Below are 14852 nucleotides of genomic sequence, written 5' to 3'. Positions count from 1 at the left end.
AAAAATAAATTAAAATATTCAACAAATTAATTTAGTAAATTAAAATATTAAAACACCTTTTACTTTTTTTTTTTTTTTATGTACGTAATTAGGCCAAAATCTCCCACCAAAATCACACTCCTCTCTTGTTGCATACCAAATTCTCACCCCTTCAATATTTCCAAATTCATCCATCGTGAATAGCTTCAAAGAATCTCCTCGGATGGATCTAATGACTAGCGTATGAGATGTTACCATAATAAGATATGCGGTTCGGTAGAAACAGGGCTGGGAAGACTTCAAATTCTGCAATTTCATAACAATTGTACTCGGCGGAAGAGTAGAAAGTGAGGTCCTCAGAGCCGAGGACACCGTCGATCTTTGACCCGTCGTCGTAGGCATATTGGTATATGCAGTAGTTGCCAGCGCCGCAAGGTCTATGGGGGAGGGCCTCGCAAGGGTTGGAGTCGTAGGGGAGCGTCCGGTAAGAGGAGGAGTTGCGTGGATCGAAGTACAACGACGTCTGCTTGTAGCACTTGGTGCAAGGCACGCAGTTCGTCCGCATTAAGGTACATATTTTGTATTCTTTGATGGATTGTTTGCTTTCTAACCATTATTTGTGGGAATCGTATTGTCATACGGGTAGAATATATCCAGATTTTCATAGTTTGATATCCTCTTGGCTGGTGAAGGGGTTATTAGTTTGAAAGTTTTTGCATATGATCAATATAATGTAAAATTCACTACCATGGGAACTATTATAGTGTTGCAGTACTCAATACTTCCAATGATGTGGCGATAAATTAGTGAAAAATTTTCAATCACAATTTTAATTTTACATGTAGTCCTATGTCTAAAAAACTTTGTTCTCACTCCCTGTAAAGTTTCATTTGCTTCAACTCCCTCATACAAATATCATTACCTAATTGCCCTTTAGATTTTTTAGGTACAAAAAATCCAGAAATAAGTATAATTCTTCTTAAATTCAGTATTTTAAACTAGAATCTAGTATATTTCTATCAAAATTCAGTACTTTAAACAAGAATCTAGTATATTTCTATCAAAATTGAGCCCTCATATTTTTTAGGTATAAAAAATCTAAAAATAAGTATAATTTATCTTAAATTTGATACTTTAAATTAGATTTCAGTATTTTCTATCAAATTGAAGATGACTTTTTTCCTACTTAATATAATTCCTTCTAAATTCAGCACAATTCAAAAAAAAAAAATCTAATATATTTTCTATCTAATTGATTATCATTTAAAGAAAAATCTGATATATTTTTCATCTAATTAAAGTGAAAAAAGAGTCGTGCTCAATTTGATAGAAAATATACTGAATTCTAGTTTAATGTGCTGAATTTAAGAAAAATTATACTCATTTTTGAATTTTTTATACTTGAAAATATCAGGGACAATTAGATAAATTAATGTCTATTATTTTTGACTAAACAATGGAAATAAAGATTTTGATTAATGAGGACTACATGTAAATTTACCCTTAATATGATCAACTTATCTCTAAATTCTAATCTGGTTGTGAGTGCCTGTGACCTTGGAAAGGAGATACATATTGTACATATGCAAAAATGGATGGTTGGGATTTTTTCTTGTGTTTAATCTGTAACCGGTGGATATTATTGAGAAATTAAACTGTAACCTGTGGATATTATTGAGAAATATTAAAGATGAAGTTGAATTTATATACTTTATTACTAAGTACTAGGTAAAATTTAAAAAATTCTACAATTTCATGATGTGATTATTTTATTTTATTCGTTCTTATCGTATGACAGGTAAAGTATGGTATTTGTGTGAAATATTGGGTTAAAATTCTTGTGTTATAAATCTTGCTAAAAGTCAATCTCTGTTGTTCATTTTTATTGTAGTATGATTTTATGATAATTGATAGTTTATACTGTGATTAGCATATACTTTAATAATACAAATGTCATTATTTATTTAGTTTTTCAGTATATGGTTGTACATCTAGAACATATTATACTAAAGTTGATATTTTTTAGTTTAATGTTACAAAGGTATTTTTTTTATTATTCTTTATGATAAATATATGTGTGTTAACTACATTCTATAAAGGGAAAACATGTCAACAAATCATGATTGAATGTGACATTGAAAATATGATAATAATTATCTTGTTGATAAGTGTGGAAGGGGTTAAAGACTTTTTGAAGTTTGCCTATAAACATTCAGATTATGTTAGTAGTGACAACAAGATAAGGTGTTCATGTAATGATTGTCGTAGTAGATATTTTTTTTATTGAAAAAAAACATGCATTATCATCTTGTCAAAAATGGTTTCACCCGTGGCTATGATCTATGGCATGCATATGGTGAACCATGGAAGAAAGTTTCACTTTCTATTGATAGTGAAAGAGTTTAAAATGAAGAAGGATCTCGTTACAAAACTATGGTCATGGAGGGGATTCACTAAGATTTTGATTGGAGTTCATTAAATAATGATCAGCCACCCAATTTGGATGTACAAAAGTTCTTTGACTTACTAAAGGATGTCGATGAACCGTTATGAGATGGTTGCAAAAATCACACTAAACTTTCAGTTGTGACTCAACTATTAAATCTCAAGTCCGAGTTCAATATGCTCGAGGCCTGCTATGATAGACTCATGCTAATTGTTAAAGGTCTGTTACTAGAAATTGAAAATTTGCCACCCAATTTGCATAAAACAAAGAACTAACTTGTCAATCTCGGACTCGGTTATGTGAAAATTGATGCATGTGTGAACAATTGCATTTTATATTACGAAGAATACAAAGACCACAAAGAATGTCTCATTTTCTTTCATCCTAGATACAAACCGAGAAAATCGAGAGTGCGGAAAGAAGTGCCTTTCAATGTCTTACAGAACTTGCCATTGATGCCTAGACTTAAGAGGCTTTATACATCTTCCTATACTTCTAAACAGATGGCTTGGCATGCAAAATATCATTGCGAAGATGGGAAAATGGCACACCCATCTCATGGTGAGGCATGGAAGTATTTTGATAGCACTTATCCTTCATTTGCCTCAGATTCACGTAATGTGCGTCTTGGGTTATGCACGATGAATTCACTCCATTTGGCCATCAAAGTGCCCCTTATTCATGTTGGCCAGTGATTATTACAGTGTATAATCTCCCTCCATTGATGCGCATGCAAAAGCCCTTCATGTTCCTTAACATGGTTATTCCTGGACCAAAGAATCCCCCTCCATGGATGTGCATGCAGAATCCCTTCATGTTCCTTAACATGATTATTCCTGGACCAAAGAGTCCTGAAAGAAATATTTATGTGTTCTTACATTCTCTAGTAGATGGATTAAAAATATTATGGACCACCGGTGTCGAAACATATGATGTGTGCAATAAACAAAATTTTCTAATGAAGGCAGCACTTTTGTGGACAATTAGTGATTTTCCAGCATATGAAATGTTGTTTGGATGAAATAGTCATGGTCAGTTGGCATGCCCTTACTGTATGGAGCATATAAAGTCATTCCAACTTCAATATGGAAGAAAGATTTCTTGGTTTGATTGTCACGTCAATTCTTATCTCGTGATCATCCTTTTAGAAGACAGGGGTATAAGTTTCGAAAGGGTAAGATTGAAAAGATTATCCGCCTCTTCGCTTAAGGGGTGAACAACTTTGTGAAAGAATAATTAGGCTTCCACATGTAACATTTGGGAAACCACCAAGTGGCATCCAACCAATTAATGAGTTTTGTAGAACACATAATTGGGGGAAAACAAGTATATTCTGGGAGTTACCTTATTGGAAGACAAATCTTATTTGACATAATTTAGATGTGATACATATTAAAAAAAATATGTTTGATAATGCTTTCAATACTATCATGGATGTCAAAGACAAGATAAAGTATAATGCTAAAGCTAGAAAAGATCTAGAGTAGCATTGTAGTTGTCGAGAGTTGCATTTAATTGAGGGCGCAAATGGTAAATTTTACAAACCAAAAACATCATACACTTTGAGTAAATTGCAAATGAAAAAAATGTGTAATTGGGCAAAATCAATGAAACTCCTAGATGGATATTCCACGAACATATCTCGTTGTGTAATGAGCATGAACAAAACTTTAGTGGGATGAAAAGTCATTAGTCATGATTGTCACATATTTATGCAAAGATTGTTGCCTGCTGCATTTCGTGATCTACTTCTAAAATTAATTTGGAAAGTATTAACAGAACTAAGAAATTATTTTAGAGATATATATGCAACTGTGTTGAGGGTGGAGCATATGCAACAAATTGAATCAAATATTATTGAAATACTATGCAAGCTTGAAAGGATTTTTCCTCCAGCTTTTTTTTGATTCCATGGAGCATTTGCCAATTCACCTTGCATATGAAGTTAAAGTTGGTGGCCCTAGCTGTACAATATAGATGGATGTATCCTTTCGAGAGGTATTTTTACATCTAAATTCACTAATTTATATTGATTTTTTCATATACCTAATAAAAATATAAAATCTTTGAAGGTTTTTATACCATTTAAAGAAAAAAAAGTGGGAAATAGAGTTCATATGGAATCTTCGATTGTTGAAGCTTATATCATAGAGGAAGTTACAACATTTTGTTCATCATACTTTGAACCACATGTACAATCACGACTAAATTGAATTCCACAAAATGATGATGGTAGAGCAATAAATTCTTCTTGCAGGTTGTCAATATTTACTCACCTAGGACGAGCACTTGGTTCTCGATTTACAACTAGTTATCTACAAGACAATGAAAGTTGTCCATAGATACATCTTGATGAATTATGACAATATAATTCCATTTGTAAAGTAAGTTTTGTTTTAATTATTGTTCTTTATATATTTATTTGTAAATGTAAATTAAAATCATTAATAATTTGATACATATAGGAAATTTACTGAAGAAAAGAAACAACAAATTACAGGTATGACTTACAGGGAACTTCAAATTTTATGCAATCAACAATTTCCTTAATGATTACTCTCTCACGTAAGTAGTATATTACTTAGTTTTAAAATATTCATCAATTTTTAACAACGTATAAATATTTTTTTAATCTATTTTAAAATTTTTTCTTTGATAGATTCAAGAAAGTCCTTATGGGGTTAATGATGACATAAAAGAGCTAGCACATGGTCTAAATTGACGGGTGTCATGTTATAAAGGATTCTTTGTGAATGAATTTAAATTTGAGACTGTGGAACATGGGCGTTACAAAGCAACATTAAATTATGGTGTATGTGTGTTAGGGAGGGCCATTGATGAGTATGAAGTGGATTACTCCGGAGTGTTGGAAGAAATTATAGGATTGAAATTTTATAATCTTAGGGATGAGATTGTTTTGTTTAAGTGTCACTTGTATGACACATCTGATAAAGGGGTCAAAGTGCATAAATTGGGTCTTGTAGAAATTAATCATAAATCAAAGTTGAACACAAATGACCTTTTATATTGGTTGCCCAAGTCCAACAAGTGTATCATACTGTATCTCCTAGCATCAAACGAGAGAGGAACAACTAGATGGTAGTATGCAAAGTGAAAGCTAAAGGAAATTTTGATATCCCTTTAATTCAAGAACAAGATGAAAGTGTTTCGCCAAATGTTGAATCCGCTTTCCAAGAAGAGGATACATTGGTTCCACATCCTGTTATTAGAGATACAGACGTTGATGAGGTTAACATTGTTTTTGATGAGGAAGAGGAGTTAGATTCTGAGGAAATTGAGGAGCTTCAATATTGTTTATGAGCGAGTTATTTTAGATGGTGAAGAGTTAGAGGAAGAATTTGAAAACTTTGAATCAGATAAAGAAACACAATCTGAAACAGACCATGACTATGATAATAGTGTCAATGAAATGGAAATTGATGATTAAATTTATTTATTTATGTAAATTTTGAATTGTAATATTTATTCTTAATGATAGGAATTATTTTGTTATATATATCATATAATAATTAAGCATTTGCATGTACATTTTTATATAAAATTCATTTATAATATGTATTTTTTATTTTTCAAGTATTTCAATTGACTATTTGTTACATTTATACAACATATCCAATAGAGGGAAAAAAATTGTTTCCAATAGAGGAAGATCAAGTGGGAGAGGACGGAGAAGATGACAACCTCTTAGGCAACAACATAAGGATACAAACATGATATCGATGAATCACATGCAATCTGAACAAAACATTGGGTTGAATAGTATTTCGTCTAATGATGTTATACGAAGGCAACATGTGTCACCAACAATCAACAACATATCAAATAGTGAGAAACATGTGCATGAACTTTTTATAATGTCAATACAAATATTGTGAAGTTTCATGAGATCATTGTCTTTGTCTTTCATATAAAATAGCTATTTTTTTATTCATGTATCCTTATATATGTTTAATAAATCATGAATATAATTTATTTAATTGTCATAGGATGAGGAGGTAAGAAGGCCACCATAAGAAAATGATATCACAAAGTGATTCTTGTTATGAAGAAGATAATTCATCAGTTGTTCGTCGAAGAGGACATAATCGAGGGTCTCAAATTCCGCCAAACAATGATGAAAGGACTAAGATGTGGTCATGAATAAGTAAAACTTTTCATCTTTTAAATTTTATAAATACCAATATTTTTGTGATTAGTTAGTATTATTGTTATACATTTTTTGATTTCTTTATATTAGATTTGTTGAGATTGAGGTTGCTCATGATATAACAAACGATATCAAAGGAGTTACAAAAGCTTGGCCAATGTGGAAAAATGTGCCTAATGATAATAAGAATATACTTTGGGATAATTTTACGGTAAGTGATAATTTTTGAATTGGTTTTAATTTAGTTTTGATATTTACTGTAACCATGAATTGCTGAATGAAAATGCTGCAGTTGAGATACAAATGAGATAATATTACTGATAAAGAAATGAAAAAGGCGTGGGATGAAAATTCCAGTGAAAGATAGATCATCTATTCATTTAGCTAAAAAAATAGTATTATTATCGACGTACGAAGAGTTAGAAAGGGAACCAACCATGTTAGATATGATAGGTAAGGGATCAGAGTGGATGGATGTTAAGGAAATTACAAGATAAAATGTGAAGTTGCACGAAATAATTGAATGACAATGAAGGACAGATCTATTACAAAGCATGTAGGGGGTTTGATTTCTTTTGGAATATACCGTGAGAAAATGGTAACCTTTTCTTCTAAGTAATTATCCAAATAGTCACATCTCTTATTAAATTTTGAATTCATATTTCATTAAAATGTAATTTCTTTTTATTTGATATTATATTGAAATGTGATATATATTTAATTGTTGATGAAAGATTTGGAACGAGATGTTGATGACTTTGAAGTTTTTGAACGGATGTATAAAAGAAGGTAAGGTACTAGAGAATTTATAGACAACAAATTGACCGAGCTAGTGTGAGTAAATTTAATCAAATTTATATTTATTTGTTCTTATATCTTATTAACAATATTAAAATGAGTATATAACACCGTTAAAGTGAGTATCCCCTACCGTGCTAATGAAAATACTCTATTGGTATTGGTGGCTGATTGTTGTTCAATTTAAAATGTTTATGCATCTGGCCTTCATTTTATCTATTACACATATTATTCCTTATTGGGATGATACTATCAATTCTGTCTTTCTTGAACTATTAGCATAAATATTTTGACAATAGAGTTTAACTTGTACAAAAGAAAAGTTGATTACTTTAATCATGTTGTTAAATTATTGATGTGGGTAGTTAGACAAGAACATTACTGAATTTGGAATTTGATTATATTAATATTAATTGCAAAGTAGTATTGATTTAATTGATTTATTTTTATATTTATTAAACTAACATAATTATTATAATATTGGTAGGAAAAATATAAAGAGAAACAAAATGATGATGATCATTTTGGGGATCATTCATTTGATCTCAACTTATGGTGTGATGTGATGGGTCACCTATCGAAGGGGAGGGTGTTTGGATATGAGGGCAATCGTCATTTTGGAAGAGTATATAATGGAAATTCACTTATACTAACAAGTAATGAGATGTGTTCAAATGAGAAAAACAAAGAACTATCAAAATAAATCCAAGACATGTGTGCATCTTCCAAGAGAATGGAGCAAGAAATAATTGAGGGTAAGAAGTAATTAGAACTTGCTATCATAGAAAGTAGATAGAGAGAAGAGAAGCTCATTGAGGAAAGTAGAAAGAGAGAAGAAAATCTGGAAGAGATGGTTTGCAAAATGATTCAAGAGGTGGGATATACGAATCATATATTTGCAGGAGGATCTGACTTCCGTGAACAACGTTATAAACGATGTGAAAGATAGATTAGTCGTGCGATTTCACATTATTTATGTACTTGTGATTTGATACTTTTGAGATTTGAAAATTTATTCAGTTTCTTATGATTTTATTAATTATCAATGATTCAGTTTACATGGATGATATAAATATCTATTTATATAAATGTTAATATTGTGATATATTTTGTGGATCGAGAAATATGTATATGTTATTGTTTTTCACAAAATGATATGTGGATGTGAAATGTAAGAATTTGATTATAATATACATTTAGTAATAAAATTAGAAATGAATTTATACAGTAAATGGATTCATAAATAATTTTTTTTTTTTTGTATATATGGATTTATAAATGAAATAAAACTATATTTTTTATGTTATTTGTGACCGAATAATGGCAAATTTGAGACAAAATCAGAGACGAAATTTGTATTTGAAACTAATGACATTTGATTAAATTAAAAACGGATTCATAAACGATTTCATAATCTGTCTTTAAAATTAGAAATAGAAAATTTCTATTTCAAAATCAGAGACGACACCTTCAACAACGGATTTCTGAGATGGAATTTTTATCTCAAACTTTCATTTGAGATAGAAAAATGCGCTTTAGAGACAGATTTTTCCGTCTTTGAAATCTTGTTTTCTAATAGTAACTTTACTTTGTTCGTGAAGAGTTACGTAAAGTCAAATTAATTTTGGCAACTCCCTTGCATGGTTAATGAAATCAAATTGTTTTTGACATTGTTCTTGTATAGTTGAAGAAGTCAATTTGGCTTTAGAATAAATTTACATGCCACCAGTCCGTCCTCCGCTGCTGGAGTATCAACAGCCTGACCTCCTTTACCAACATCCTTGTAAACTTCCCTTGTTGATCCCCTTAAGTTTTTGCATAAGTTTTCTTTTTCTAGACCATTTATAAGAAATCAAAATATACTTAACCTATATCACCTGACAGTAAATTCCTTCAAACAATAATGATATAAAATGAAGAAAAGGTCGTGTAAATATCTTTTTCCTTGATAAGAATAGGGTGCAAGAAGGGGAGGGGAGGTTTGAGAAGGAAGTTGGGGCTGAGAAGGGGGAGGAGGATAGGTCCAGAAGCATTAGGCGAGTTACAATGAGAAAACTCCATGCCGTTTATTTTTAAAATTACCAACTCATGTTACTAATTTATAAGATTATATCAACACAAATTCAAAGACAATTTAAAAGTTCTATTTCAGATTCTTGAATTTTGTACTTTTATGTAACTAAATGACTTGATGTAAAGTCCCAAGTCAAGAATATATTATATAGACCAAGTATGAGTGAGTCCACATCTTCTGCGCCCGTCTCCCGTGCGCCCTCTGCGCCCGTCACTACGCGACAAAAAACCCACGCGCTAAGCACGTGCGTTTCTCCGCTCCAGTAATAAAACCCAACTCCAACACACACATATCGCTTCCTGCTGACCGGTCTGTTGACCGATCAGCAAGAATGTTGATCGGTCAGCAGACCGATCAGCATTCCTGCTGATCGGTCTTGCTGACCGATCAGCATTCCAGCAGACTGAGAGGAGAAGCGGGCCGATCAGGTGAGGGAGAGGGAGGGGACATGGGGGCCGATCAGGTGAGGAGAAGCGGGCCGATCTTCCAAGTAAGAAGTTTTTCTCTTCTTTTTTTTTTTCAAAAGAATTAAGTTAACAAATTAATTTTTGTCTTTAATTAATTAATTAAATCCTGCAGAGCTTGCAAAAACCGGAGAGAAAGAATGGTACTTCTACTGCCCGAGAGATAGAAAGTACAGGAACAGCACAAGGCCAAATAGAGTGACCGGGGCTGGGTTTTGGAAGGCCACAGGCACAGATAGACCCATCTACTCCTCTGACCAAAACAAGTGCATCGGCCTCAAGAAGTCCCTCGTCTTCTACAGAGGCCGGGCCGCGAAAGGCGTCAAGACTGACTGGATGATGCATGAGTTCAGACTCCCAGCTACTTCCTCTCTAGTCTCTCTTCATCACCATCACTCGGCCACCTCCCTCTTCAAGGTCTCTTGTACCTCTCTCGATCATAAGAACCATATCCTCCCAAATGTAAGCAATTTAATTTAATAACTAATTAATTAATTATTTTTAATAGGAGTAGGTGAAAATACCAATTAATTAAGCTTAATTTAAATTTGCAGGATTCATTGGCCATCTGTAGGATCCTCAAGAAGACCAACTCGGTGGCGCAGAGAGCTGTCTCCCACTCCAACTGGGTCTCCTCTGAAGCAATGACGACGACTCCGCCGGACTTCCACCGCCTCCTACCCCTTCCAAACTCCACCCATGGCCATCACCACGCTGTCGTCCCCTTCGTCTCCGACCACATCATGACCCAGCCTCCAACACCCTCACACTTGATCAGTTGCACCAACGCCCGCTTCTCCTCTCAGTCTGCTGGAATGCTGATCGGTCAGCAAGACCGATCAGCATTCCTGCTGATCGGTCAACAGACCGATCAGCAGGAAGTGATATGTGTGCGTTGGAGTTGGGTTTTATTACTGGAGCGGAGAAACGCACGTGCTTAGCGCGTGGGTTTTTTGTCGCGTAGCGACGGGCGCAGAGGGCGCACGGGGGGCGGGCGCAGAGGATCTGGACTCAGTATGAGTCCCCTTAAGTTAAAATCAAGCCTTATCCGCAGCTCAATCCAAAGTTTCTTCCCTTTACTTCAAATATATTTTTCCATCGTCAATCAATTAATTTTGATTTCCATCAATCAATTACTGAAGACCATCAGTCTATCAATTTGTTTGTCATAATTTAAAAAAAAATTAAAATGAAGTCGATTTAATTAAAAAAATTTAAATTATCAGTTTAATGGTTAATTCGATTTAACTTTTTTTAAAAAAATTTTATACGTGCACTCTAAAATAAAAACAAGACAAATAACAAATGATCAAAATAATTAATCAAAAAAGAAAGGTCAAAAAAAACAAACAATGAATTTAGAAATTGCATGGCCGTGAGTCAAAATCCAGCCTTATCCCCAACCCAATCCAAACTTTCTGCCCTCCACCTCTCATTCTTCCTCTTCTTCCTTTCCTCGCCGTTAAAACACCACACTTCTTCTTCATTCTTCTTCTTCTTCAACTTCAATTCCATGGCTTGCTCCAATTTCACTCCACTCTGGGGCTCCTCCAAGCTCTCGTCCCCCTCCCGTCTCGCCCTGCAGGCTCCCCGCTCGCCCCGCCCGTCGTCGTCCACCATCGTCTGCAGCCTCCGCGACCTCCGCGACCGCATCGGCTCGGTCAAGAACACGCAGAAGATCACCGAGGCGATGAAGCTGGTGGCCGCGGCGAAGGTGCGGCGCGCGCAGGAGGCGGTGGTGAGCGGGCGCCCCTTCTCGGAGACGCTGGTGGAGGTTCTCTACAACATCAACGAGCAGCTGCAGACGGAGGACGTGGACGTGCCGCTGACCCGCGTGCGCCCCGTGCGCAAGATCGCGCTGGTGGTGGTCACCGGCGACCGCGGCCTCTGCGGGGCCTACAACAACGCCATCATCCGGAAGGCAGAGCAGCGCATGGCGGAGCTCTCTGTTCTGGGGATCGAATACACGCTCATCAGCGTGGGGAAGAAGGGCAACGTCTACTTCCAACGACGGCCCCACATCCCGGTCGACCGATTCCTGGAAGCCGGCAACCAGCCCACCGCTAAGGAGGCGCAAGCCATCGCCGACGACGTCTTCTCCCTGTTCGTCAGCGAGGAGGTCGACAAGGTGGAGCTGCTCTACACCAAGTTCGTGTCGCTGGTGAAGTCCGATCCGGTGATCCACACGCTGCTGCCGCTGTCGCCCAAGGGCGAGATCTGCGACGTGAACGGCGTGTGCGTGGACGCGGCCGAGGACGAGCTGTTCCGGCTCACCACCAAGGAGGGGAAGCTGACGGTGGAGCGCGACGTGGTGCGCACGCCGACGCCGGCCTTCTCCCCCATCCTGCAGTTCGAGCAGGACCCGGTGCAGATCCTCGACGCCCTGCTGCCGCTGTACCTCAACAGTCAGATCCTGCGCGCGCTGCAGGAGTCGCTGGCCAGCGAGCTCGCCGCCCGGATGACCGCCATGAGCAACGCCACCGACAACGCCGTCGAGCTCAAGAAGACGCTCTCCATCCTCTACAACCGGCAGCGGCAAGCCAAGATCACCGGCGAGATCTTGGAGATCGTCGCAGGGGCAGATGCTCTGGTGTAGTAACTATATCATTGATTCGATTCGCGCTACACTTTGTGTTACCAAACGAGGTCAACTCTGCTCTCTCTTTAATTGTACAACATATCTAAGTCAACATCTGTTTTTGACCTTATTTATATATGGGATTATTTTTTATTACAATGGAGTTAAAAAAAACAAGAACTATAGGAAAAATAAATCTTGTTGGTCAGCATTTGTCAGTTAGAAATGAATTATAATTTATGTATATAATTAATATATAAATATGATATTATTAAAATATTCTTGATATAAAATATATTTTGACGGATAGATTTTAATCATTTAGTACTATCTTTATAAAAAAAAAAATGTAATTGACCATTAGATGTATGAAAGTCAAATTATTTGACAACAACTAGGGCAGACAAAAGTAGTTTGTTTTAAGTGGTGTGGTTGATTGATAGATTATGAGAAGTTAACATAATTGTAATTAATCGATTGATGCAAATATTATTCAAGTAATAAAAGGAAAATGTGATAGACCATGAGACTCAATTAAGGTAGTGGGTTGATTAATAATGAGTGGATTGATGACCCTAAAGAAAGGATTATTCTGTTGACGGATGATTCATATTTGGATGAAGGTTAATATGAGTGATGTTATGGGAAAAAAATATATTAAAATTTTTCGTAATAAAATTCTATTAAGATTTTATATAACAAAATTTTATTGTGATTTTTCATAACAAAATTCTGTTACGATTTTATCGTGTCTGAAATTTAACATTATTTATAGGGATCATTGTAAACTTATTGTACAACAACAAATACAAGAATCATTATATGTGATTTTCTTGTGTAGAGAGAATTCTAATAATGTTTTGGCCATTTTGTGGAGTAGGCACGTCGTCGAACCACCGTAACTTTTCTTCTTTCTCTTCTTCTTCTCCTTCCTCGTGTTTGCTCTCCTTTTGTGTGTCTTTGTCTTGTTGCTCCGCACGATCTCTTTTCTCTCTTCCTCTTCTTCCGCGTTTTAAAGGTTGAGAGGTGTTGCCCTCTCTTTGCCCAACAATTGGTATCAGAGCTACAGGTTTTTGGCGGATTTGTTCAACATGTCGGGACGACTTCTATGAAGTTTGATCTAGTGAAGTTTGACGGAACCGAAAACTTTGGATTATAACAGAGAAGGGTCAAGGACTTGTTGGTGCAACAAGACATAGTGAAGGCACTAGGAGAAAGAAAATCGAAAAAAAATATGAAGAAATCAGATTGGGAAGAACTTCAAGCGAAGGCAGTAGCAACAATCAGGTTTTGTCTTACGGATAACGTGATGTACCATGTCATGGACGACGAGTCACCGGTGGCAGTTTGGCAAAAGTTGGAAACCGGTACATGTCAAAGTCATTGACAAACAAGTTGTATCTTAAGTAGAAATTATTCGGGCTGAAGATGACAGAAGGACCCGATCTAAGCCAGCATATCAATGTATTCAATCAAATTGTAAGCGATTTGAAGCGGGTTGATGTGGAGATCGAAGACAAGGGCAAGACGCTGATGTTGTTGAATTCTTTACCTTCATCTCCTACATACGGGAATTTGGTTACTACTTTGATGTGGGGGTAAGGAAACTCTTAAATTGGAGGAGATCACAGATGCATTGCTAGGTTTTCACTAAAGGAAGAAAACAAGTGATGAAGTTTCTCAAGGAGGACTTGTGATAAATAGCAACCAAGAGCGTGGTAGGAGTAAATCTCGACATGGATCGGATAACAACAAGGCTTGTTCTAAATCGAGAAGGAAGAAGGTGATCACGTGCTACAAATGTGGAGGCAAAGGTCATATCAAGAGAGATTGTCTAGAGATAAAGAAATATGTTGCAGAGAACAAAGGTAGTTCGACAAAGTTTGCAAACATAGTTGAAGAAGAAAATTCCGAGAGCGGTGATAGAGATATGCTATCAGTTATGTCAAGTTCGGAGTAGCTGACGGATGCATGGATTTTAGACTCTGCATGTTCATATCACATGACTCCAAACAAGGATTGGTTTGACACCTATAGGGCAGTGAATTCTGGTTCAGTGTTGATGGGAAACGATGCGTCATGCAAAGTTATCGGCATAGGGAACGTCAGAATCAAGATGTTTGATGGTGTGATCAGAACTTTGTGTGATGTCAGATATATACTAGAGCTAAGAAAGCACTTGGTCTCACTAGACACACTGAATGGTATTGGCTGCAATTACAAATCAGTGAGTGGGGTGATGAAGGTCAGCAAAGGAGCTCTAACGGTAATGAAGGGACAATGGGACTGAGTACACAAATTTAAAGTTTCAAAAATTTTGTGAGCAGAATGGGATAATGAGGCAT

At 35.9% G+C, this 14852-nt stretch overlaps 2 protein-coding genes across 2 annotated transcripts; both read left to right on the top strand.

Moving 5' to 3' along the window:
• Nucleotides 1-9913: 9913 nt before the first annotated feature.
• LOC122023348 (protein FEZ-like) lies at nucleotides 9914-10870 on the top strand. The gene is made up of 3 exons (XM_042581399.1): nucleotides 9914-9962; nucleotides 10045-10346; nucleotides 10484-10870. Exons 1-3 carry the CDS (start codon nucleotides 9914-9916, stop codon nucleotides 10868-10870), a joined length of 738 nt encoding a protein of 245 aa, XP_042437333.1.
• A 477-nt stretch (nucleotides 10871-11347) lies between these two features.
• Nucleotides 11348-12663, top strand: LOC122025667 (ATP synthase gamma chain 1, chloroplastic-like). Its single transcript, XM_042584506.1, has one exon. The coding sequence runs from the start codon at nucleotides 11443-11445 to the stop codon at nucleotides 12523-12525; it is 1083 nt and encodes a 360-aa protein (XP_042440440.1). The 5' UTR covers nucleotides 11348-11442; the 3' UTR covers nucleotides 12526-12663.
• The last annotated feature ends 2189 nt before the right edge of the window (nucleotides 12664-14852 follow it).

This window comes from Zingiber officinale, chromosome 9B, assembly GCF_018446385.1.
Source record: "Zingiber officinale cultivar Zhangliang chromosome 9B, Zo_v1.1, whole genome shotgun sequence".
Lineage (NCBI taxonomy): Eukaryota > Viridiplantae > Streptophyta > Magnoliopsida > Zingiberales > Zingiberaceae > Zingiber > Zingiber officinale.
Note: the sequence above shows the minus strand (reverse complement) of the source record. Positions and strands in the feature narration are given on the sequence as shown.